This window comes from Microtus ochrogaster, linkage group LG9 (genome assembly GCF_000317375.1).
Source record: "Microtus ochrogaster isolate Prairie Vole_2 linkage group LG9, MicOch1.0, whole genome shotgun sequence".
Taxonomy (NCBI): domain Eukaryota; kingdom Metazoa; phylum Chordata; class Mammalia; order Rodentia; family Cricetidae; genus Microtus; species Microtus ochrogaster.
The window spans coordinates 4,261,103-4,288,370 of record NC_022034.1 but is presented as its reverse complement, the minus strand read 5'-3'; the positions used below and the strand labels follow the sequence as shown (position 1 = coordinate 4,288,370).

The window sequence follows — 27,268 nt, the reverse complement described above, 5'->3', positions numbered from 1 at the left end:
AGAGACAGAGAGAGAGACAGAGAGCTGCCTGCAGGATTCCACCAGTTTGTGGGTTCTGGGATCAGTAGAAGTAGTCTGTCATTAACACCAGTGACCTCATGGGATGCGAATCCACCTGTCTCAACATAATCATGCGCCATTTGGGAGACGAGGAGAGATGAAAGACCCGGGGAGGAGTTGGTACTGCCTGATATGGCCTATGCTGTAGTCACCTGAAGGTCAGGCAGAGGCTCCTGGGGAACCTAGAAGGTGCTGTAGAGATGCATCTTCACCACTGGACACTGGTCAGCCATGGGCTCACTGAGAGAGGCTGGGAAACCTCCTGGTTTCTCCCCGTGTGAGGATAAGGCTTGAGGTTCCCTGCAGCGGACCCAGCTCTCACCGCCATGTATGTAGTTAAGCGTACTGGTTCCGTGTTCCTCCACACATCTGTGGCAAGACTAGGCACATGGCTCCCACCGAGTAGCCCAATGCATCACCCAAGCGTCTCAGCCACCCTAAGGCCCCAGAGGTGACTCTGTAGGAGAGCTGTGTGTGGTTAGCTCACCTTCCTGTCTCTTTCTCTGCAGGTCCAGTGTCACAGCTACACGGGTTACTGTTGGTGCGTAACGCCAAATGGAAGGCCCATCAGTGGCACCGCTGTGGCCCACAAGACGCCCAGGTGCCCTGGTAGGTCTGACTTCCTGTTTCTCTTGGTCATGTCACTCATATTTATCCACAAATCAAGTGGACATTTAGAGAGTGGGGGTGAGCTCACTGGACACATCACTCCATGTAGACCTGAAGAAAAGTGAGGAGTGTTGTCTAGCTGGGGCAGGGGACAGCTCACCCTCGGGACACCCTGGGCTTGAGTCATTTGAAAATACAACCTCAGAGGCTCGAGTCACCAGCTTGAATGGCCCATTGTTTTCTTTGGCCAAAAAAAGCAAAAGGTCTCGCTTTTACATACATGGGTTTTCAGAGGGAAAGTGGATCATTCCTCACCGCGCAGTGTCCAGACGTTTATGTGTGATATTTTATTACTCAGATGGGAGCTTGATGTACTGAGAGGAACAGGGCTGGCGGGCTCAGTCTATAAAATCGTCCCTTTTCCATTAATATTTTACCAAAAAAGGTTATTAGTGATTCAGATCATTTTTATGTGAAACCGCTCTCCAGCCCAGACCTGACGAACTTGCTGGGGGAGACTGTCTGACGAAGCTGAATGATCTTGTCATCAGAGTTTCTGGGCTGTGGGATGAAAACAGGCAAACCTATCGGCGGTTAGCGACATAACACAAGTCTGTCATTTAAGGGTTGAAATGTTAGTGTTTGGGTCTGAGCGTCAGATTCATTTTCTATTTAAGGGCAGGCACTGCCTGTCAAGATTCTGTTTGTTATTGTGAGTCAGGCAGAGGAACTGGGCACAGGTCAGAGCTCATTTCTGTGACCTCGGTATCATGTGGAAAATTCGGTATTTCGATCACCGTTCATCCCTGAAGCCCACGTGATGTGTGTCATGTGGAATGGAAATAACGTTTGTTTTATTTCTAAGCTGTTTTGCCACTGACGCCTAGAAAGCACTAATTGTTTTTTTTCACAAGCGAATGTTTACATTGAATAGTTCCTGCACAAACCCGTGGAGGCAAAGACAGGGAGAAGAGATGGATAGTGTCACATGGACCTTGGTGGGACTCCCATCACATGTAGCCCCATTTCCACCCGAGTGGGAGTGTTTTGTGTGGAGCCTGCTCTCCTGGGAGAAGGACATGATGACTTTCACGATCCTACCCATGTTGTCAGAAAAGCTCTGTGTGAAAGAGAGCCCTAAGGTGGTGTGTAAGATTGCTGGGCGCTGCTGGAACAGACGGCACCAGCTTTACTGCCAGGAGTCAGCCGTGTGTGACTTCATGCAAGTACCCCATTGTCATGGTTCACAATGACTTTCCAGATGAGAGAATTGCCTTTGTTTAAAAGCCTGGTGTGTAGTAAGAAGCAAATGGATTTGGTGGAAAGTTTAAGCCCAGGGTAGTGCCCCCTGACTACAACCTTAGCGCTCTGGAGGCAAAGGCAGGAGAATAGAGTTCTAGGCAAGCCTGGGCTCTGTATGAAGACTTTGTCTCTCAAAACAAACCAGGCAAAACATGCAAGTTGGACAGGGCAGGGATCCCTGGGATGGCTGCCTCACTTTGAAGGAGTGCTGTGTGTGTGTGTGTGTGTGTCTGTGTGTGTGTGTGTTCCCTGTGGTCGGCTGGCTGTCCCCTCCCTCATTAGTGCGGTTGATGTCCGTCCCCACCAGGTTGGAATGACTGATGTATCTGTGTCTCCCACAGAGCAGCTCGCTCGGCTTTTTAATCCACAAACCCACAGGAATGAGAGGGAGGGCATTATTTGCCAACATTTCTGGAAACATTATTGGGCTGTGATGAACAACCGAGGGGTTTGAAATATAAGGGAGGGCTGTGGGGGAGTTGAGCACCCCCACGCTTACCCCACAGGGATAGAATTTACAATGCACCTTTATATAATCCAATGCACTCCCTCTTAACATCATGACACTGTCCCATGGGGTAGTAGAGCCATGGGTGTCACTGCACTTTCGTCTGGGACTGACAGCAGGCTAGGGTGGCCCTGGTTTCACCTGCAAGCCTCAGGGATCTTAAACTTTGGATATGCCCACATCAGCAGCAGCCAGCAGATGTATAGCATGAGCCATCCTCCAGCTATAAATCATCTGTTAAAATCAGGTAGAATTTCAGAATTCAGTATGTATCTTCTCCCCTCAAATTCACACCAAATTTACCATATAGGTACACTCTATAAAACTGGAAGCCAAATACTAAATGAGAAGTGAGAAGATTACAGTAAATTTCTGTTAGAAAGTGTGCATATATATGTGTGTGTGGATATGTGTACGTGTATGTATGTGCATGTTTGCACTGGGAGTATGTATGTATGTATGTGTGTACATACATGTGTATATGTATGTGTATATATGAATTTGTGTCTAGGTGTGCTTATTAGGACCATATGTAAACATGTTCTATAGTAGCCAGGTGGGGATAGGAGTGGATGCCCCTTCTGGGCTTTCATCCAGCGCATGGAGCAGAAGCCCTTCCCAAGTCCTTCTACCCTTAGTCACACCAAGAAGACCTCATTCATTCCACAGCTGTATGTTGTGGAATACATGTGTATGTATTCTTGCAGGCAGAACATCTCAGTTGCAGAGTGGTTAAAGCAGTAGCATTTTTCTGGAGGACGGTGTCCTTGTGTCTTAGCGCAGGGCAGTGCAGGTTAGATCCTCAGTGGGACTCTCAGAACACAGGTCCGGAGACAGGAACACCACAGGTGGCTCTGCGGACCGTCTGAGGCAGTGTGTATGCTGGTCACTCAGGGTCCAGCTCTTTCCTTCTGGGGTGGATCCTGGGGAAACACAGCTGGGTGCTGCAGATATGTAAAAACCCTGGCTGTAAAGAGCAAACCCTGGAACTGGGTCTGTTGGTGTCTGTCGGATAAAACACTGCAGATGCTAGACTCGCTGCAGGATAAACAGCAGCGCAGACAGATACACCCCTGTCTCCCTTGCTGGTGCCACGGTGCTGACATCTGTGTGAGTCACAAGAGTCACAGAAAAGTACAACACAGGGCAGGGAATTTGCAATTCCAAGTAGACAAAGCCTGTAGCCTGGGGGTGTCCTGTAGTGACCACAGGGGGCAGAGCTGACAGGGTGGACGTGTAGCAGAAGGGGTTTATCAGATCGGCTTACATTGTATGATCTGGGTAGCCCTACAGTGGCTGTCTTCAGAACTCAGCAAGTGATCAGTCCGTGAGGCTGGATTCCTCCATAGTTCCAAGCTGGCGCCAAAGGCCTGGAGAATTCCTGGATCCTCACTGTTCTTCAGACACGTTAGAAGTTGGGTTCTGGCATCTACAAAGGAATGTAGCAACTGTGGCCACAGCCACCAAACGATAATGAGGCAAAAAGTCCTCCTTTTATCTGACTATCATAGGAAGCTGATGCCTACATTTAAGATGTAACCCCACGTCAAATACTCCATTAAAAAAATCCCTCACAGGTGACCCTGAGTGGCTCAGGTCTCTGTTGCTTCCGGAGCCAGTGAGGTTGACAATCACAATTTACACCCTGTTCGCCTTGAACATTTTTGTTTGCATTAGGACTGACCCGCAATTGTCTTGAGGGATCAGGATAGAAAAGGTCTAATGTCTCCCTCACGGCCTTCCATCACGCCAACCTCCCTTGAAAGCCACAGCTTATGCTAACACAGTTAGCCCGTAACAGTGACATCCCTGTCCTGATTCCTGGGTGGAGTTCTAGGTGTGGGGGCAAAGGGCTCAGGCAGAAGGGACAGTCTGGAGAGGCCAAGCCCCTTTAGTACTTTCCTCCTCCTTCTGGTGCATTCCTCAATGGGCATCCCTGAGCCAGTGGCCTCTGTCTCACTGCAGGGCAGTGCTCGGCCAGTTCTTGCAGTACCCCTGTCTAGACTTGTTTTCCAAGAAGCCCACTCGCTGTTCACTGTGACTGCAGCCATCACCGAGCACGGGTCACCAGGGAGCCAGCAAGGAGTGGAGCCTGGAAGACCCTGGCATAGCCTGGAGGCTGGGCCAGCAATGAATAAGCCCTACAGGCACATACAGGATACCCTTTGCTCTGTCCAGAAAAACGCAGAAAAGCACCTCAGAGGGGTGGTTCCCATAAATAAGGACGGGCTAGCGGGTAGAGGAGAGGGTCTCGTGACTGAGTGCTATTGACTCGGATGCCTCTTGGAGTATGTCTGCCCACAGGTAGGTAGAGAAAGAGGGAGGGGGTCTTCAGAAAGGCTTTCTGGGTGGAAGAGAGGTACCAAGCTGTTTCCAGATGATACCCATCTCCCCTCCTGAGAGTGGGTGCCTAGAGACTGAGGAGCTTCATGGAACCCTGCAGACTTAGGCTCCTGGTCTGCAGCCAAGGCCTGCAGATCCTCTCTGGCACCAGAAGTGTCCAAGAAAAATGGCAAAGCACTCATTCTCCTTTTCTTGCGTCCTGTGCTGAAGGGACAGGCCCTCCAGATGGCGGCTGTGTGTTCAGCGGGCCATATTTATTCTCTAGGGGTTTCAGTTTTATTCTGTCCCTTCCTCTTCCTCTGCCTTCTCCCTCCTCCTGCCCAGTCTCTCTTCCCTTTGAAAGATTGACACAGATTGACACAGATTCGGACGTTAAAAACAAAGATCTTTTTTCTTCCAAGGAGAATGTTTGTAGCTGGCTGAAATCTGTGATTTGGAATCAGCTTCAGGTTTTAATCTCATCTCTCCATCCTGAGTACTGACTGAGAGCTTCTTCCTAGAGAGGTGTAAGATATCGTAGGCTGACCCTTCCTGCAAAGGCTTAAAAAAGATTTATTATTTTTATTTATGTGTATATGTGTATGCCTGGGTGTTTATGTGCATGTGTTTGCAGAGGGCATCAGATCCCTTGGAGCTGGAGTTTCAGGTAGTTGTGATCAGCCTGACCGGGTGCTTAGAGCTTAGGTCTTCTACAAGAGCAGTGACTGCAATAACCTCTTAGACATCCCGTCTCTGCCTGTAGGACTTTCAGCACCACTATACCCTGAGTGTCTCCACTTGGACCTTAGGCAGAGCTTGGCCTTTGAAGTAGGTTTCAGATGTCAGTTCTCATGAAAGGGGCAGAGACAGGATAGCTTGTACCCTTTATTCCCTACACCAAGGCCCCGGGCCCTGCTGGCAGGCAGATGCTTCTGTAAGGGGCCAGAGATCTTTTCCAACAAAACAGAACCACACCAAAGGTGCCAGAGGAGCTGACAGTCAACGCCCACCTCCTGTCCATTCACTAGCAAGGTTTTAAATGTTCAGACTTGTGGCTTGTAGTTTCGTGGCCATTCTGAAAGGACCGTGCAGGTTCGTGGTCTCTTCTGAAATCTCACACCCATCTCTGCTGCTACCATCTGTTTTCAGAGAATTTTACTCCAGGTACGGAAGACCTAGGGATAACCTGCAAAGGGCTTTAGATTGGCCCAGATGATCTTGCAACATGTTGATTAAAAAGTAAGATAGTCCCCGGCCACAGCCAGCACAGTCTTCATAAAATTAATTTAACAGAACCCTGGTGAACTTCCCTTTGCCAAACATAGTGCACACAGGGCTCTTTAATAAACTTTCTGAAAAAAAACTAAGAGGCCTTTTATAAGTAAGTGGTCCCAGTTTATGTCACTCATAAAGAGCAACACCTGGGGACTTCTGGAGACAGACCGCTCTGTAGCGCCTGGAAGAGCAGGAGGGGTGAGCTGGGCCTCAGCTCCAAGAAGGTACGGTCTCTTCTTTGCCTTGACGAAGACAGTGCAGACTTCTGGATTCGGCTCTGGCTCAGGCTGCATGAAAGGAGACACCCATAGTCAGCCTGGAGGCCCGCAGCTGGGCGGGGGCAGGTCGGTCCCAGTCATGGAAGGGAGCAGATGGCGACTATTGGGACTTCTGCAGTCCCAGGGGTAAGGGGTTGGCATGAGGGTCCCTCAGTTACTTTAAGAGGCGGGACTTGAACTTTAGGCCTAGGAATCTGTGTGGGCTCCTGCACTCCTGTGTAGATGGGCTGACGGGGGAGGGGGCTGCAGAATGAGTCACATTTGCCATCCCCCTGCTTCAGCTAGTGATGGCTCTCCCTCTCTCTTCCCCTCTGATGCCCTGCTGGCTGCAGGCCTCAGTTTCCTCATCTGTGTATTGTGTATAACAGGAAATGGTCTTGAGCTGCTGTTAGCTATCAGGACAGTGAGAGCACAGGATGCTGGCTGCCCAGGTGCTTCCTTTCCACACGCGGTGGGTGGGTGTCTGTGTCTCTACCAAACGCTTCTCCCTGCTTTAGACTGTTTTTTTTTTTTTTTTTTTTTTTTTGGTGCTGTGTTTATCCAGCAGCACACCATGACGTGTTGAATGATTGCACAAATGAGCAAACAAGTTGGGGGGAGGCTGATGGCTGAGGCCACACTGGTGCAGCCTTGGGATCTCTGTGTTAGCGAGCAGGCACGGTTCTTCCCTGTCTACATGTAGAGCCACGGAGCAATGCCATTGGTGCTCTGTGGTTACCGCTGTTCCAGAGGCAATCTTGCTAGGTAGCCTAGGCCAGCCTCGAATTTGAGATTCCCCCGTGCCTCAACCATGCGATACGATTACGGTCCTCATACATCTTCTCGGGTCGCAGGGCACCAAAGCCCATAGCCTCTCCTCTCCTGCCATGCTGTATCTTTAGTGCTGACTTGGTCTTTCAGCTATGCTCATGCCGTCCTGTTAGAGACTGAGAGAGCAGAAGCCACTGCCCCTGCTAAGTGACAAATGGAGAACAAGCTCCTGTCTTCTTTCTCCCCAGTCTCCCTGCCCTCCCGCCTCCTCCTCTCCCTTTCAAGCCTCATCCGAACAGAGAGAGCACAGCCCTGTCTTCTTTCTCCCCAGCCTCCCTGCCCTCCCGTCTTCCTCTCCCAAGAAAAGCCACGTAACGTGTGGAGTCCATGATTTCTGGAAGGACAACTCATGCTGTGTCAATTGTGCTCTGGAGGAGACATTGGCTCTCTCAGCTGAGCTGCTCGCACCCCCCTGGCGTCCACACCGCATGCCTTCATCTCAGCTCACACCGCTGCTCCCCTGGCGTCCACACCGCTGCTCCCCTGGCGTCCACACCGCATGCCTTCATCTCTTACTTGGGAAAAGAGTTAGCGTCATCAGGGCACTGCCTTGGGCGAGGCTGCGGGAAATAGACTGGTTCTATATCTTAACCAAGTACCTGGGCTACGAGATCAAGAGTCTGGTACCCCTTTGTAATTCACCGACACCCCCTTAATTGTGATTTCCTTCACTAGAAATGCCCCTGCGCCCAATAAAAAGCCATCCCCTTAAAAGGCCCCCTTCATGGGACAGAAGCTCACACATAGACGACTTTTAGCGTCCCTTTCTGGCGCTGGCCTGAAGAGTGACATAGCAGGCCCATCCCACTGTGGACACCAAAGAGAAGCACTGTGGAATGCAGGTCACAGCTGGTCCTGGATTCCCTTCGTTTGCCTGCCGTCCCGGGTGCCGATCTGTGCTTGGCTCACCTGCCAGTCCTTCAGGCCAGCACCTTGCAGGGCGGCTGGGAGGTAAAGCTGCCCAGAATCCAGACCCCACCAAGTCACATTCCCTATTCCACAATGTTTGGATGGCAGAGTGTGTGATCAGGGACCCTTGGTTCCATAGCAAAGCTTTCTCCTGCAGATGGACATCAAGATAGAAGAAGTATTTTTGACTAGCTGTACATGCTGACTGCGTGGGGGGCCTGACAAGAGAACCCGAGTGCCCTGGGAGAGCGCTGGATGCTCAGAGAGAACCTGCCCCCACCCCACCACCCTCAGGAGTGGTGGTTTAGCTGCCATGTCTTTTCCTGATCTTCTCTCTAATCAGCTTTTTGGTCAACAGCTTACACTGTTCCTCCTCAGATTATGAAAATTATCTTAATCCAGTCCTGAAACCCTTTCAAAGAGGGAGTGGCCTCTTTACCACTAATATTATTATTTCACTCAAAAATCAAAACCTACATGCTCAGAATTAGTACCCAAGTCCGTCATTTGCAGTAAAGAGGGAAAGCGTAAATTCAGCACAGCTACATGCGATGGCTCAGGATGTGCCAAGGAGTTCTGCAGGAAGCTGGTCCCTGCAGATGGGTCAGGCCAGGAAGCCATGGGAGGCTAGGGGGCAGAGTGGCCGTTCTGGTAAACCTTGGCCCCAGAAACCACAGAATATGATTGCATACCCTAGTGGGAGAAGCATTTAGATGGGAATGAGAAGGTAGAGCCGCTGGTAGGGGTGCACTGAGATGAGCCAGGCAGTCCAGTTGCCCTTCTGACCACCAGGGTTGCAGGCTACAGTCTCTCAGATGTGCCGTAGGCAGCATCTAGAAAGGGCTGGATATACAGAACTGCCTCCTGCCTTCCAGGAGCCTCAGAATCAATTGCTTTTGTGTCTCTAAACACATCACCCCGCTTTTCAGGAAATGCCAGCAAAGTCGTCTCTGCCTTTAAGAGAAGTGCCGATCTCTCTTTCACTGTCGTTCACAACAGAGAAGAAAAAGTAGCTGTTCCCAAGTTGAGGTATCTTTGCTGAGGGTCACTGTGCTAGTCTCGGTCCTGACTGGAGCTTTTTTCTGATACCCTGAGCAGGTGATGCGGGAGAGTTGGTACCTGGCGCAGTTTCAATGCATTGGAAGCAAAGGGACACTGCCTCAGATTTGTGAGATCTCTGTCCACACGGGGCAGCAGCAACACCTTTCTCCACAAAGCAACAGATGGGCAGCATGGTGAATGCAAGGTCCTCACACAGAAAGAGACAAGTTCAGGAGAAACACAGGCACCCACATCCCGACTGTACGGGAAGCAGGCAGCCCTCAGCCTGTGTCCCTCTCTGTCCTGAGAGCTTCACGCTCCTTAGGTCTTTCAGTGTCTGCGTCCTTTTTTAAAAGACAAGTCTGCAGTTTTTCTTTTTCTAATCAGACTTGTGTTGAAGCTGAAGATGTGCTTTCCTTTAGCGTCATACCCAACCTGTACATCATGGCTGCAACACTCTTCACAGTGATGCGTGCTGACAGGGAGATTGGGGCTGCTTCTTGGGTGCATGTGTTGCCTTCTGTGAAGGTCTTCCACACTTAGCTGCAGCCCTTCAGAAATGAGGACTCTCCTATGCTGTCAGGGCTACCACTTTGGGTGACAGTATCCCTGCCCCTGGGTGCCAGGTGGCATGTGTAGTTTAACTAGAACACGAGATGCACTTTGAACCTATCAAAATGCAACGAAGAAGCTGCTTCCCTCAGCTGATGGAAACCATTCTGCCGGCCATTCTAATTCCGTTCTTTATTTTCCTCTCTTAGGGTCAATAAATGAGAAGTTGCCCCAGCGGGAAGGCGCAGGAAAAGCAGGTAACTATCTTGAAATGAATTTGCATGGATTGTGCCTTTAAATGATCCTTGAGTTTAAAGATGAGCTATGTTGGAACCTGCTACCCAGATCTCCCAGCAGCGTAGATCCAGTTCTGCCTTTGCTAGTCTCCTGTGGGTCAGGCAGCACACTCAGGGGTGTTGGTACAGTTTGGTGGGGACCCCTGAAAGGGGCTCAGGATTACTGTGGGTATGTTCAGCTTTAGGTGTGTCAGAGAGTACCGCAGTACACGAGACAGCTGTGGTGTGTCAGGTACAGGTAACACCATGGGTGTGGCAGGTTCAGCTGGAGGCAGGAGTGCTGTGTTCTACCCTGGTGTATCAGGGAACACTACAGGTCTGTGAGAACCACTGGAGACGTGTCAGGTCGAGCTATCAGTGAACCACATTCGGCTCTGGGTGTGCCCTGCCCAACTGCAGGTGTCAGGCAATATTGTGGGTATGTCAGGGTCCCTGTAGGTGTACTGAGTTCTAATGTAGGTGTGTTGAGTGACTCAGGGGACATTAAGAGAGGCACCTAGCAAGAGAACAGAGGTTCATTATTTTGACTCCTCAAGCATTCCAAACCGTAGAAGTTAGTGAGGACAGTGCTGGTGTCTGTGAGCAGATGACAGGCTCTCTTCCGAGACAGCTTGGGAAGATCTGTCCCTCGTTCATTGATCTTCCTCAGTGTCCCCCACCCCAGGCCCTGGGACACACATTCTGCTTTAAGTCTTTGAAGTCAGGAGGTTTGCAAGATGAAATGATTTTTTTCTGCATAACTGTAGGCATTTCTCTTCGTTCTGCCATGGGTTATAGTATAATAAACCTGATAAAGGGAAGTAAGATGAAGACAGGACAAAGGGAGCTGAGTTTGTTCAGCCACTTTCCCATAACATAAACTGAAAGTGTTAGCCAGGAGCTGGGCTTCTTGTTCTGGAAAAAAGATATTCACAGCGTTAAAATACATGCATGGAAGAAGCACAGAGAGGCTAGGTATAGAGAGTCAGATGTAGAGAGACACAGGGCAGATGCAGAGAGACCAGGGTAGATACACAGAGACCGGGGGCAGATGCAGAGAGACCGGGGTAGATACACAGAGACCGGGGGCAGATGCAGAGAGACCGGGGTAGATACACAGAGACCGGGGCAGATGCAGAGAGACCAGGATAGATACACAGAGACCGGGGGCAGATGAAGAGAGACAGGGGTAGATACACAGAGACCCGGGCCAGGTGCAGAGAGACCAGGGTAGATACACAGAGACCTGGGGCAGATGCAGAGAGACCAGGGTAGATACACAGAGACCCGGGGCAGGCAGCATGAGAAGTAGAACATCCTCAGAGGCTTGAGGTGTGCTCCGAGGAGTCTGAAGCAGGGACGGTCAAAGATCATTCAGTGTACAGAACGCTCGAGGACTTACGGGAGGGTGCAGTACAGAATTCACTTGCTGGGGGAGCCATGACGAAGTCTCGGGTGGAAGCTGTGCCACTTCCGCAGAAGCGGAAGGCACGAGAGGGCACGGTTTGCATTTAGTAGAAAAATGGGTGCACAAGTGATGACCGTTGCTCCTAGTGCTGGGTTTTAGGAAAAGAAGTGACAGTTTGTTAGTAGAAAATTAGCCTAATTCTGAGAGGAGGGAGCGGTATATGATTCTACTGCCTGTAAACATCTCAAGAAAGAAACAGGCCCCCCGAACGGAACCCCACTGCTCTCTGCGCATGCGCCTGCACGTGTGTGCACATGCGCTCAAGAACATGTTAACGAAACAGCAGTCCAGGTTTAGCGAGAAAAGAAACAGAGCAGGAATGTGGAGGAGAAGTACAGCTCCCCCACTTTTTAAACTGTCCCTCTGTTTAGGTTGAGTTAAAGCTTTCAGTGGGCATCGGGTACCAGAACACAGCATCCCAAGGGCAGGTGGGGAGCTGGGTGGAGGGCAGCCCACACAGGGTCTGAGCTGGTTGGACAAGACCTGGGCACAGCTCCACCTTCAGGCTGGACATCAAGCATGCCCACCTTACTCTGGAAAGCCGGGCCTGCATTCAGCCCTCAGGGACCCTGTGGCTTTGAGAATGTTTCACCAGGGTTTCCTGCTCCTCAGCAATTACACACCAGCAAGAATGTTTCGGGCAAATCCCCAGGAGACTTACCTATAGGCTTCTCCTATGAGCCTTTAAGATACTTAGCATATTAAATTTGTTTTCAATGCATTATTCATTTAATTCATTAATTTTGTTTTCTTAGAAACAAAAGAGTTGAACAGCAAACTCCCCCATGCTCTCACTGCCAACCCTAGGTTCTTGTGTTCCATAGAAGTCATATTGCATTTTTGATGTTTGGGCAGTCATTTTTTCAAGGGGTTCTCCTTTGCTCCCCTCAAAGGTTCATGTGGGGCCTCTAGACAGCTGGAGGATACAGTGGGGTCACAGTTAGCTGAGCCCCATGTCCAGCCCTTGTCTTATTCGCTGCTTCTGAAATGACGGGGACAGACTTGAACTAAAGCAGTGGGGAGAGAGCTGGAGAGACCAAGTGTCCACTCACTGCTCTGTCGGGTGCTCTGACCCTGAACCTCACAGGGCATCCACAAGGAGGTGCTTAATACATTCAGTGATGATTATCCTCCAAGAAACGTGGCCATTCCTGTCTGTGCCCACCCTGCCCTCCCACCAACCCCTGCATTAGTTCGACCCTTCCCACACTGCAGCCTCCCATGCATGTTGCTCTTGAGTCCCCTCTCTGTGGAAGGATGTGAGGGGAAGAGAGGGCTTGCTGGACCAGACTGTGACTCCCAAAGTGGCCTGTGCAAGGGAACGCACGCAGGAATGTTCTCTCAGCTCCCACAGTGACCCCTGTGTGTCTTTTCCCTCTTCCCCACCTTGTGGACTTTGCCGACCAGGTTTTCTTTCCTAGAATGAGGTCCTCCTGCTCACAGTTTTCCACTTGCCCCTCACTGCCCGATAATGGCCACTGATTGGTTTAGAATTTCATCCAGGGTCCCCCGTGTGGGCCTTGGTTTTCAGGTTCCTGTAGCTGCTATTCTTAGCAGCCCCAAGGCAGCAGGTCAATGTTTGCTCTTTGCTGGGCTGTGTTGAGAGGGTTTGTGGGGGTGGTTTGCAAGTCCTGGGCTCCAGCCTGGATGCACACTTACTTAGCTTACTCTCATAATTGTAGTCTCCTTGCAAATCTTTTCCGTTCTGAATTCAGATGATGCTGCAGCCCCAGCATTGGAGACTCAGCCCCAAGGAGATGAAGAAGGTGAGCTGGTGTGGTGGACTGGGCAGGGAGCAGGGAAGAGCGGCCAGGGTTGGGGACGTGGTGTCGAGTCTCTATGGGTACGATGCTGTTCACAGTCTAGACACACACAGAAGGATTTTGCCTGGTGTCACTTGTGAACCAAAAAGACTCCTCAACCCAAATTCTGTACAGAAAGATAGCTACCGGGGAGGTCAGCAAACAGACAGGTCAGGTGACGTCAAACTGCTTCTGTAGGTGTAGAGACATAAGAATGAGGACCATAATAGTATGTTGTGTGCTAGGTCTTTCCCGAGAGAAGTCCCAGCACACACACACACACACACACACACACACACACACGCAGCGCGGAGAACAAGCAGGCTCTTTGCTTGACTGCAGTCATCAGTTCGCCATGGGTGTCAAGAAATCAGGAGGTTGTCTTAATATAGATGCAAAATAATCAAGAGAGGGCTGGCTGTGTGTGGTCGTTTCCAGAGTCACGAGGCACTATTGCTTTTCCTGGTGATTTTCCACATTGCCACAGGGGATCTGCCAAGCAGAATACCTTGGTAGCCAATTTATTGATGGAAATGTATGCATTTACATTGTTTCAGAGGTGTGATAACTTGTGCTATCTCCCTGTTTACATAGCTGGTCTTTGTGACAGCTATGACAAGGATAGATGTTCACCTTTAATGGATTGTCTGTGGCGTTGTTCATGTTCTCTGGTCAGATGTGGCCAGCTTTGGGGAAAATGTATAGGGACTACACATTGTAAGAAGCAAAAGACCGGAGAACAGAATCCCACATGCTTCCCAAACATCAGCAGTGGTTGGTGTGTACTGGAGATTCTCTGAGCTCCGCCATGTTAACTCTCCATCCTGCACACCCCCAGTCCAGCCAGAAGAACTCAGGGCTGCCTGTCCCATGTGGAAGGGGGCTGAAACCCAGGCACTATACAGGCCCTTTGTTCTCAGGGCAGTATAATGACCCTGCCATGCATAGTCAATCACATTTGGTAGCCAGTGTTAAGGGGATACTTTCCTCAATGGTGTTATGTGAAAGTTATATTTTAAATATTTTATTTTGTGTTGAGTCATTTAGGTATGTGAGAACCTTGCTCACTCCATGGGATGTGTTCTTCTCTCCCTCTTTCTCCCTCCCTCTATCCCCTACTCAGTGGTGCGGAGGATCAAACCTAAGGCCTCCTGTGTGCTAGGCAAATCACTGCACCACTGAGCTACACTCCCAGCTCACATTGGAGTGTTCTGTAACCCTTAGAACCTGTCTTAATTCAAGCAGCTTTTAGTTTTCACTTTCAGATTAAAAAAAATATACTGAAGATTTTATATTATTGTGGTTTTTTTGTCATGTGCATTCAGCCACTTTTAGCTGTCTTAAAAAGATGTAGCACATCTTTATTTATTATACTGGGGAGCAGGAGTGGGGGCCGTCAGGGCACCTACCGGGTTCCGTAGCTGAGGACTCCATGCTTCCTGATGAACTGTTCGCTGTCTTGTCGTTTCTCTAGATATTGCATCCCGTTATCCCACGCTCTGGACTGAGCAAGTTAAAAGTCGCCAGAACAAGACCAATAAAAACTCAGGTAAATTGGGACCTGGTGCCCTTCTGCGAAGGAATATTTGATTCAGGAGTTTTACCTTCTGCAAGTTTCTTAAATGTTTTTATTAGCTTCTCTGCATGTTTTGCAGGAGTTCTGTGCAGCTGTGTGGTAGGCTGTGCTTTCAGGCGTGTGTGTGTGTGTGTGTGTGTGTGTGTGTGTGTGTATGTGTGTGTGTTTGTGTGTGGGGGGTTGTTGGAGAGTGCTCTCTTTGAGGCAGTTTCTGGACTGTTCCAGGTAAAAGCCTCCAAATGTATGGATTGTACCTCTTACGGAGCGGCAGTGACAGACTGACCTTTAGAAGCAACTGCTCTGACATTTTGTAGACAAGCTATGCAGCTTGTTAGTCACCGCCTGGTTTCAGGAGTTTATGGAGCTCAGTGGGTGGGTGTCCCGCTGGTTTCCTCTGGCCTTTTGTAGAATCTGAATCTGCCTCTGGGTTAGTGGATAGGCAGCCAAGGAAGGTCAGGGTGACCACAGGAATTTCCTGGGATTGACCTTGTTCACAGGGATGAGAGGCAAGCACTCCCAAGGGCATCCTGGCACACAGTGCTGCTGTCTGGGCTGTATGATCCTTTCAAAGAGCGTTTTTAATCTGCTACAGTAGAGCGCTAAACTCAGTGTGCCACAGCTCTGAATAGGAAGAATGTACCTGACTCCATATGTAATGTAAAGAGAATTGGCTGTCAGGAAGGCTGTATCTGGCGGTGTACAACCTCAAATCCTCAGGGGACCCCGTCTGGGACCACACAGGTGTGAGACAAGGGGCCTCGTTGCACAATAGAAGGCTTATACGGAATGGCCAGTGGGCACCACCCCCACTAGGCTCCCCATCCATTTCCTCCTGGCCCTGGCTCTGAATGGCTGAGCCTCACCTTGTCCCTGATGGAGACTCTTCAACTGCCAGAGTAAGAGTAGAACTCAAAGATTTCACTGCCAGTAAGTATGCATATGGCAGGAAATTTTAAATACTTTTCCCCTCGGCAATGATTACTATAGACAACTTTCCCTGTTGTTTTAGCTTGATTTCTGTAGCTGTGATAAAACTCTCTGACCAAAAGCAGCATATAGTAGGAAAGGGTTTATTCAGTTTAAACTTCCCGGTCACAGGTCATCATTGAGGGAAGTCAAGGCAGGAACTCAAGAATAAACTTAGAGACAGGCCTGCTCACTATTCCCCACAGCCTTGCCTCAGGTCAAAGCAATGTGGTAGGGCCATGGAGGATGCTGCTTGCTGGCTTGCAGGCAGGCTTGTTTATGCTCGGCATGCTTTTATGTAGTTCTGAATCTTCTGCCTAGGAACGGTGCCTCCTACAGTAGACTGGGCAGATATGATCTGGGCAATCCCTCAGCCACGGCTTTCCTCTCCAGTGACTCTAGGCTGTGCCAAGCTGACAGTTAAGGCTAGCCAGAGCACCCAATGTATAAAAAGCCACTCATATGTCTCTCTCATAACCTCAAAAAATGGCTTTATCCAATTCTGTTCCAATACTTAGAAAAGTTTTCCTATTCAACACTGTCCTACACAAACCAATTAGTGTATGAGAAAATAATTAAACCATTGCTTGTTTCCAACTTATTGTTTTACTGATGGGTCTTGAGAGCCCCTCACGGGAGAGGCAATATGGCCATGGCTGACTTTGACCTGAGAAACATAGAGATGATTATAAACACATCCACTGGGAATGTGTAACTTGAAGGTACATTTAATTATGCTATGGAAAGAATTTCAACTTAAACAGATAACTTGTAGAACAAGGGGCTCACCTCTCAGACACCTTTGGCCAAGTGTAGGGCCAATTATAACTAACCTTCGAAAACTGAGAATTGAAACAAAATGCCTGAGGAAAGTCCAGTTAGCCTATAATAGCATAGATTATCATAGTTTGTTTTAAATTTCTATATATGAATAGAATTCAAGGCAGAGACGTTAAGTTGATTTATAGACATCGGTTGTGAAGCCATTAGGGTTTGTGTGTGTTTAACTGTTATCATCCACTTTCTGAGGGTCAAGAAGGTGGCTCTACATGGTATCATAGGATATTAAACGTAATATTCGCAGAAAAGCTGTGAATTCTCTTCGCCTTTTGTGTCCTGGCTATTGTTAGCACCGTGGGAAGAGATTTGTTTGTGTTTCATTTCTATTTTAAAGCCACCTTTACTTACAATCGTCTATGTAGAGATGTTTATTTAATCAAACGTTTAAGGGTTGGAATGTAGATTGGCAGCAGAGTACTCTCTCACCAGGCTTTTATCCCAGGGTGACAAAGCTACGATGAGAGCGGTAATTTATGAGTTATTACTCTGTATTTAAACACTGACTTACCTCACTGTGATTCTTACAAGCTCTCTTAGAGCAGACGGCAGAGTGGAAAGGCACTGCTTTTCTTTTATATGAAAACTATACACATCAATTAGCATTTCCTCCATGAGCTAATACTAAAATTATTATATTTTACTACAAAATCTGTAGGGTACCATGGTGTGTATGAGACAGTGAGTGTGAACCAAACAGGCTTCCGGGTAAAGAGTAACAGCAGGAACCGTTCTTGAAAAGAAAACACAAGGGGGCCCTAGTCTGTGAAATTTACACATAGTAGCTATGAAAATACATAAGCAATATTTATTTTCTAAATTAGCAGTCTTGTGTTCCATGGGCTCTCATGGTACTATCTTCTTGTTGTTAAGCAAGTAAGCAAACAAAAAACAAACAGATAAATTGCACATACAGACACACATACATGCACACACACACAGAAAGAGAGAGAGAGAAAGAGAGAGAGAAAGAGAGAGAGAGAGAGAGAGAGAGAGAGAGAGAGAGAGAGAGATATTTTCAGTGCCATTATACTTTCATAGTTGGACCTTTTCTTCTTGGTTGGCTCACCTAGTAAGAGAACAAACTGATGTACACTAAGTGAATGAATATGTTCTTAACTTGATTTTTGCTAAAAAGTGCATTTTTCTTCAAATTTTCTTGTCAATATAAAATGGAAGTTGCTTCACTTCCTTCCACTCTTGAATCTGAATCATCTTACTACACATATTAATACTTATTTTTCTATTCATGGGAATATGTATTGATTGATCGCAAAGTGTTTTGGATAGGAGGTTTTGTCTAAATGACCACGAACTGGATGCTTACTCTGACAATGTTTCAAACATCTCTCCCGTGTCTACAAATGAATGATTAGCTGGAGACGTTTTGCCATGGGGCACGTGTGGAGTACGGAGTTGAGTGTGAACTCAAGAAATGTCCATGGAAATGCTCTGGCATAAGAACTAGTGCCCCAGGGAAGGGGTACTGGGGAAGGGGTGGCCGGGAGGCTGTGTGCAGCTTGCTTCAGGTCAGCAGAGTTCTCTGACAATCAGAATCAAGCTCACACGTGGAGCAAACTCACCATTCTGCCCGCTCTGCTCCCAGCGCCTGAGCTGTAGCTGGGAGAAGTCACAGGGATGTTTTCCAAGGTAAGAGGCCTGTTGCTTCTAGGGGAGCCTTTGAAAGGACCCGCAGGCTCTGCCAAGGCAGGGGTTCTTAGTCAGCACCTGCTTTCTGGGCATAAGAGCTCTCTGGATTTTTGCAAGTTCTTTGTGAGGACTTCATTGGACAGCTGCAAGTCAACCTGCCAGTTTTTCTCTCCCGGGATGGACACCAGGCACAGTCACTCCGCACAGCTCCACTGAGTTCCCTCCTTCTCATAGCGAACATTTCCTTCCTCAGTCTCGTTTAGTCAGTGTGAGTTAGAACTACCATCAGCATCCAGCCAGGGCATCTCGTAAATGTTTGACTGCCACTTTAAGACGAGAAAAGTCCTGTAGAGATAGTCACGCAAAGCCTGAGAGAGACTGACCACAGCTGTCTTCTGCATTCACGTGGTCTAGATCAGAAGCTCCCAGGTTGTGAGCCCTGGGAGGAGGGGTTCCTTGCCTCCACCCCCTCCTCATCTGACCATGGTCAAAGGTGATATAAACTGTCCATTGCCTGGGGGTTGACAGATTCAGTTCTGTGGCCAAGGATAGAATCACTTCAAAATAGAGCCAGACTGGATTCAGACTGGCAGAGACCTCCTGAGACACCCTCACTTCTCAGACCTGAACCCTGGGAAGGGCAGCAGGGGAGAGGGTTCTTCCCAGAGACTGTGGCTAGAGAAAGGTGAGGTTGAGTTTATCTCTGGAGGGAGGCAGAGGAGCTGGTGTTTGTTCTGAGCCTTGCCATTCTACCTAGAGTTCAAAACCTCAAGGTAACGGGCGGCGGTTTTGTGTCTATGGCAGCTATAGCTCCTACCATCTAGATGAACACCTATAGACCTCCAAGGGACCCACTCCCGTGGACTCTGGCTTGAGCCCATGACCTCCACAGATGGTCTTGTTCGTTCAGGACTTCAGGAGCCAAAGGGAACTCCACATCAGCGGGGGTTGCAAAGGGAACTCCACATCAGCGGGGGTTGCAAAGGGAACTCCACATCAGCGGGGGTTGCAAAGGGAACTCCACATCAGCGGGGGTTGCTGTGGCTATCTTTCACTTTTCTTACTCGTTCATGGACACTGAAATATTCCAGGCCAAGTGGGAGCCGTGTGGACTTCAGGCCAGTCACCCCAGTGGTACTTACCAGGGTCAGAATGGAGTTCACAGGGTACGGCATCTACAGTTGTCCCCTTTGCTAGCTGTGAGAGGAGAGAGGTGGCCTGACTCCTCTCTCCATCAGGAGGATCATTCGAGGCTCCTTATGAAGGCTCCATTACACAGAGTAGCCTGGCCACAGGAAGAGAACTCTCTTCTGAAAGGCTACAGCCAAAGCCTGTGGCAGATGAACTGCGGTGGGCAGAGTGTCCATGGTCACCAGCTACTAACTCAGGGGTGAATTCTGAGGGCTGTGGCTCCCTGTGACTGGGTAATCTTCTCAAGTCACGCCTCCCAGGTCAGGACGCTGTGGCTTTAGTTCCAGCTGTCTGCACACAGCACTACCTGAGTACTGGCCAAGGGCCAGCCATCTCCTGTACCACTGAAGGCCTTCTGGCTACAGCTCCTGTGTTTGTAGCTGGACCTCCCTCCCACTTGTAGTGAGAGGTGGTGTATCTGGGTGCTGGGTATCTCACCGCCTTGTTTGTAGCACGATTAATAAAAACCCAGAGACAGAAATTGGGGCTCAACCTGAAGGTCAGAAAAGCAAAACAGCCAGTCACTGGCTCTTACCTCAACCTCAGTCTGAAATGATGATCCTGCCTCCAGGAATCTCAGAATGACACTGTGTCTGAGAGCTGTCTTCTCCCCTTTTATAATCCTCTCTAGTGCTGGGATTAAAGGCGTGCACCCCTGGGATTAAAGGCATGCACCTCCCGGTTTCTATGACAAACTAGTGTGGCTGCTGGGATCAAAGGTGTGTGTCATCGTCGCCTGATCTGTAATGCTGACCAGAGGGGCTGTTTCACTCTCTGATCTTCAGACAGGCTTTATTTATTAAAATACAAACATCACTACACTTGTTTATGTTTTAATGCAGGATGGAAGATGTTGAGTATCTGTTTTGTTTTCCTCTCCCTCCCTGGCTCTTCCAGCCGCTCTGGAGCTCAAGGCCGAGCCTCTGCAGAGCTCCAGGGGATCGTGCTTCCTGTATCGGCCTTGCCTGCAGCCTGCTGGATAAGGCTAGTCGCTCCGTCTCCCTCAGGCCTCCCCCACCTTTCCTGGTCTTTCTGGGTTTTGCACAAGTTGGAGCGAACAAACACAGAGGCCTGGGTTGTGTCATTTCAGACACCTCCTCCCCTCCTCTGTCCCTCCTCAGCAGTTAAACACTTCTATGGCTCCTGTCCAGGAGGGCATCCTTGATGGTCACCATGTCCTGTGGTTTTATGCTACCCTGTCAGTGGAAATATTTTCTGCCTTATCCGGGATTGATAACTTTTGCTTTATTGCACATATTAAAATTAATGCCAAAAGATAATTATCTTTTAATTTTGCTTTAAATCAAGCTAAATTGCATTCCCTAGGGGAAAATAATATGAATTACATTTCTGTTGTAACTTTTAGGTTTTTCCCTCTCCTTTTGTTTTTTTCAAAAGCAACATTATAAAAGCATCAAAACACCACTTAAACCCTTAAGTTATAAAGCTTTGGTCATTTGAAGAGATCAAAATCTATAAATTACATAATTCCCATTAAGTGTGGCTGTAACCATGCATGATTTTAAAGTGTTCATTATCCTGCTTTAAAATGTACATGACCGAGTTGATTTAATTTCCCTAGCTATACAGGGGTGTGTTAATTTCAAACATGCTTAATTCTCAGATTTCAATGTCCAATCAAACTGTAAATGATCAGAGCATTCAAAGTTCAGAAAGAAAAGAAATAAAGGTGGTGAAATTGAGTGGGTGCTGAGTAGGCTGGTTGGAAACATGCCAATGCAGCTCCGTGGAGAGAGGTACGTTTGACTTTAATCTCTGAAGTTCAATTTGCCACTGAATCACTAGGTCCAACAGGAGTCTCCCATGGAGACTGGGCCGTGCAGAATGAACCTGAATTAAATAAGCATGGCCTGCTGGTGTTTCTCTGCTTCCTGGCTGTGGCTGGGAGAGAGTACAGGGATTGTGTTCTGGCGGGTCTGGTAGAAGCCCTCTGGACACAGGAAGGGGTTTGAGTGTGACAACCGAAAAGAGGCGGTCTCCTCAGAGCTGACCCTGCTAGCCAGGCCCCGTGGTCCTCCTCCTCAAACCCGGAAGAGTGGCAGGCTTCTGAAGAGGCAGAGGAGCATGATGAGGTCACACAGACCAGAAAACAGACTTTTCCAGATTCACCTGGAGCTCGTGGACTGGACAGCCCAAGGAAGTGTGCTCCTTCTACCGGCAGCACCCAGCTAATGGAGCCATTCACCTGACGAGCATCGGGGCTACTGTGGCTTAGGGTCCTCCAGGCCTTGGGAAGAACAGAGAGGAGAGGCTCCAGGCTGAGGCTGCCTCTCACCATGGGATCCAGACAGAGAATGTGGCCTCTTGCGAAGGTGATGAGGTCTACCCCATAGGGAAGCACTAGTTCTCAGTCCTGTTGAATCATGGGTACCCAATCAGCAGGTAGGAAGGGAACTGACATCCAGGTGTGTGTGTCTCAGCTTAGCGCCCAGCTTGGCAGATGGCAGGGACCAGGGCTTTTCTGAGAGCGCTTTGTGTTTTCCTGTGACAAGGTGGCTGGTTCAGATGCTGGGGTTACAATGACAGGGTGCTCTGATAAACGCCCCAAGGATTTACCTGGAGCCGTGAGCTCGGCGAGGCCACCCTTCACCACACAGGCTGTGTGAAGGGCCGAATGTGCATTCATGCTTGAGAACAGAGCTTCACAGAGGAAATTTCACCACGAGTTGGAGAATGTGTCTGACCCGTCAATAAGGGAGGCTGCTTTAGGAAACGACCACACAGTTGACCTGAAGTTAACTGCCATGCCTTCACCTGAAAGGTCAGCTCACTCAAAGTCAGTGTTCTTGCGTATGCAGCCACTTTTCTCCTTCACTGGGTTACGCTAGCTAACACTTTGTGTTGGGTGGACAGTGGAGAATGTTGTGATCAGTTACAAGTATTTCTACAAGCCCATCTTCCCTGCAAGGGACAGAGTGAAATGTCTTTCCTTATCACATGTAAGCCACTGTCTGATTCAACATGCGTGCCAATCATGAGGCATCAGTACAGTCACAACAGGCTGACCCACCTACACATTTGCAAACAGAAAGTGGTTAGAAGTATTTGATGTACATACATGAGGACTGGAATTCAAACTCCCCAGAGCCCATGTAAAAGCCTGATATGTAGTGTGAGCATCTGTAATTCCAATGCCCCTACAGGGAAGTGGGAGATTGAGACAGGAGTTCCCTGCCCAGTTAGACTGTGCAGACAGTGGAAAAACAACAAAGGCAGCCTGTCTCAAGCTAGGCACCGTTGAGGGTCAGTACCCATGGTTGTTTTCTGACCCTTGCACAAATGCAGGGGCACACATGATAGTATTCATATACATGAATGTACATGTGTATACATACACACATCCATACACCTATATACATAAATACCCAAAACATGACAGAACGTTTGCTAGGATTTTGATTTATTTCCAAGAACCACCTGGTGGTTGTGCATACACATGGATATGTATAACCAAACATAGGCTAAATCATTATTTATTCAAAGAGATCTTTTTGTTTCAGACAGAACATTTCCTAACTCCTTCTTGTCCTCATACTGTCGTCTTCCCCTTCGATATGTCCATGTCCTACGTAAACACTGTGTAAGAGTTGTGATCATGCTTTTGTTTAGAACCATCTGAATGTGTTGCTCAAGTTCACATCACCAAGGTGGTGCTATGAGGGGGGCCATTAGGAAGGTGCTTAGATCTCTAGGTAGGGCTTTATGGTAGTATTAGAACTCTTATGGAAAGGCATAAGGGGGCCCCTGTAGTAGTATCAAAGAGTTCCACAGGAGCCCAGAATGGAGTATAACAAAGGTTTATTTATTTGGGGATAAACTCATAGTAAGGGTAGCCACCCACAGTTTTCCGAGTGCGCTTGGAACTGGAACTGAATCCAGCAGAAAAAGGGGCCATACACGTTTTTCTTGTCATCTGCATTTATAGGACATGAGACCATCTTTGATCAAAGTGGGCCAGTATCTTAAAGGCTATTGGCTGAAGGTGTTCCCACAGTAGGCCCCCTGTTCCACTATCTCAGGGACATATGGCAGGCACTATGTGTGAAGGAGAAGATGCACTCTGACCAGATACGGAGTCTGTCCATTCTGATCTTGGGCTTTAGATTGTAGGGAGTCAGCTGTCCATCTGCCCAGGTCCTGATGCTCTTGTTAAGGCAGAGCACCAGCTCAGAAGGCTCTCATAGTGCTGAGGAGAGCAGAGTTCATCTTTCGTGTGCTTGCAGCTGCTCATGCATCTTCTGTAGATGCTGGTGGGGGCTTCTAGAGCCTGCTCACCTACCCTACTCTTGCAGGTAGCCCCAGGGAAAGACATGAGCTCTTAGTTCTCATGTTGCTGCCTCTGAAGTCACCCTGATGATACGTTTTAAGCTTTTCCTTTGGTGTGTTGGAAGTTAATGATTTAATGGTGAAATTTATGAGCCACCAAGAACCCAAACTCACCATTACTGGTGTGAAGTTCTGAATATATTTGAATGCTTCTGATAATCTCACTGGATATGAACATAACACTACTCTTAGGAAGGCTATGAGAGTAAGGCCTCTGAGGCATTCTGGGTATGAGTCTTTGACACAGGATAGCCAGACACAAGACCCTATTCTGTAATCTGCCTTCATGTTTTCTTGGTGGTGTCCTTTGATGCCTGGTGTTTTCCTTTGGGTGGATCCTGTTCATTTGGTTTTTCTTGTCAAATCTTGTCAGATTTTGTCATTTCTTGTCAAATCTCCTTCTGCAGAATGCTTGCCTAGCTCTGTCCTTTGTGGTGGTCAGTGTCAGTGACTAGGGTCCTTGAACAGGGATTGGTGGAGCTGCTGTTGGTTCAGGAGCCTTTGTGCCCCTGAAGGCAATGGGTCTTGCCATCAAACAGCCCATGGTCACTGGAGCCTTATTCAATGTTAGGTCCTTAGAAATGCATGGTGATGGTTTTCATCCTCCTGACATCATACATCATGGCTTCACTGCCTTGTGTCCCTGGGGCTGCACCTGTTCATGAGATCCGTCTGCTGTCCTTATTGTTTAGACAGGACCTAGTCACTTATATTTAGAAACAGTCACTGAAGTTTCTCAGTACCATTTCTTCATGACGGCTCTTTTTTTTTTTTATTCCACTGTTTATCTGTTCACTTTCTGGCTTATGTCTTGGTTGCGTCCAATGTGGAGTGGTTATGTTTACATACAAATCCGTGTAGATTTAGATTCACATGACACGGCTACCTGTGTGGGTACAGGATTGCGGTAGATGTCTGTGCTTGACTTTGTTCCCTCCAGTGGCCGTGGCATTCTGAAATTCCACTTCCTTTGGTGAATGTAATGGTGTGAATGAGAACGGCCCCATAGGCTCATATATTTGAATACTGTTTGGGAAGAACGAGGAGCTGCGGCCTTGTTGGAGGGGGCGTGTCACTGCAGGAGGGGCTTGGATAAAACTGATGTCATCCCCATGGTCCTCTCTGCCTCCTGCTTGTGGATCAAGATGTGAACTCTCGGCAAGTATAAGCCCACAAAACTATCTTTCATAAGTTGCTTTGGTCACGGTGTTTTATCACATAGTAGAATACTAACTAATCCTGAGGTGGATATCAGGGAGTGGACTCTCGCTGTGATAGACCAGACCGTGTTATCTTTAGTTTTTTTGGCAAACGTGCAAGACTTTGGGACTTTAGGCTGGAACGGCAGAGCCCTCAAAGCCCTCTGACATAAAGACACAGAGCTACAGGATTTGGAGTTTGCCCTCATGGGTTTTTGTCTTGCTTTGTTCCAATATTTACTTCTTATGCTCTGCTTTCTCCTTTCGGGAGAGGAGATGTATATTTTGTGCCACTGTATATTGGAAGTATGTAATTTGAATTTTGATTTTATAGGGGGTTACAATAAAGAGCTTGCCTTGAGGCTCAGAAGAGACTTTGGACTTTAGGCTTTTAAACAATGTTGAGACTGTGAAAGACTGGGAACTTTTAAAGTTGGGCTAAATAAATTTTGCATCATGATATGGACACAGCCTGTGAGGGACAGGGAGTGGGTTGAATGAAAACGCTACCTCTGTGTTTTCTCATGGCTATTGTGAGCTCCGGAACCATGAGCCCACTTAAACCTTTTCTTCTCTGAGTTACCTTGGTCTTGGTGCTTTATCAGAGCAACAGGGATGTAGCTAAGACAGGGTGTTAGTGCCACGTTCCATGTCTTGCCAGCCTTTGGTGCTGTCACCTGTCTGGGCTTTAGCTGTTGTCACAGGGGTGTAGTTGTGTGTCCTGATTGTGTTGACTGCAACCCCCTTACAGTGCTTGAGCCCGAGCACCATTCTCTAGGCTCCCTTCATGCCTGGATGTGCTCCACGGTGAGATGCTTGTGCAAATATTTCATTGAGTTATTTACTTACTGCATTTTAAGCGACCTTCCTATGTTGGGATGTGCTTTGTAGACATTTTCTCGGTGTGTGTGGCCTCCTTTCATCTGCTTTGCAGCATCTTCCTGGGAGCAGATGTTTTGGTTTGTAGTGAAGTCCAGCTTCAGCTGGCTCTGTGTTCACGGCCTGCTTGTGTCTGAGAGCCAGCCTGTTTCCCTGTGAGTCGCTGACCACCTCGCTTTCTCGCTGCCAGGGCTCCTTGACCCCAGGTAGATAGGCATATAAAACAGAAATTAAAATCTAACATTTACTGATTTGTTATTTAGTAATCGTGATAAAATTTATTTTTAATTTAGTTCTCTGACATGCACATGATTTTACTATTTATTAAAGCTAAGAGAAATTTTGCATTCTGTGCTGTGGATGTGCTTGCTTAGTTTTACATAGAGTCTTGGCTAAACATTCGTTACGGTGGGATGTAGAGGGGCACCTTGAAAGTTTTTTTTTGGAGATGATCAATATTCTGATTGTATAATTGTTAGTGTTGAGAATATTGCTTCTCATAAATATATGATACAAAATGTCAGATATATATTTAAGACCATTTCAGATTAGGAATTCTGTTCTTACACAAAGCCACTTAATTTATATACATGTACAGGTCTGCATATATATATATATATATATAATGCTTGAGTGTGCGTATGTGTATGATGAGGGTATGCATACATACATACACATATTTATTCATTTATGAAACTTTTAGGCTGAGAAATGATGGTACGTAAATATTCCACCTTTCCCCCATAATCAAACCCTTATGTTCTATCAGAACAGAAAACCTTGTAATTTTTGACATATGTCAGTCTCAAATCTGAGAAAGGAGTTTCAGATAGTTTTCATTGGTGTTCTTTGGTATAATAGTGTCTTCAGTAGGATTGCTATTGCTGTGATGAAACACCATGACCAGAAACAAGGGAGGAAAGGGTTTTTTTTTCCCTTTTTGGTTTACACTTCTATATTTCTGTTCATTATCAAAGGAAGTCAGGACAAGAACTCAAACAGGGCAGGAACCTGGAGGCAGGAGCTGAAGCAGAGACAATGGAGGGGTGCTGCTTACTGGCTTGCTCCTCATGGCTTGGTCAGCCTGCTTTCTTATAGAACCAAGAATCTTCAGCCCAGGAGTTGCCCAACCACAATGGGCTGGGCCCTCCCACATCAATCACTAATTAAGGAAGAAAATGTCCATAGACTTGTGTACAGCCTGATCTTATAAAGGCATTTTCTCCATGGAGGCTCCCTCCTCTCTGAGTCCTAAGCTTTGTGTCAAGCTGTGTAGAAGGAACAGTGGGGCTGTGTTCCTGCCACCTATGTCATTCTCTGGGCACCTCTCCCCCCTCTGCTTACTCCTCTATGTCATTCTCTGGGCACCTCTACCTCTGCTTACTCCTCTATGTCATTCTCTGGGCACCTCT

General features: G+C 48.0%; 1 protein-coding gene across 1 annotated transcript in view; it reads left to right on the top strand.

The window, feature by feature from the left end:
• Nucleotides 1-27,268, top strand: part of Smoc2 (SPARC related modular calcium binding 2) — a 133,151-nt gene that overhangs the window by 63,430 nt on the left and 42,453 nt on the right. Inside the window, exons 9-12 of the mRNA XM_026787492.1 lie at nt 570-669; nt 9,876-9,923; nt 13,125-13,175; nt 14,686-14,760. Coding sequence (XP_026643293.1) covers nt 570-669; nt 9,876-9,923; nt 13,125-13,175; nt 14,686-14,760 — 274 coding nt within the window. The remainder of the gene's footprint in view (nt 1-569; nt 670-9,875; nt 9,924-13,124; nt 13,176-14,685; nt 14,761-27,268) is intronic.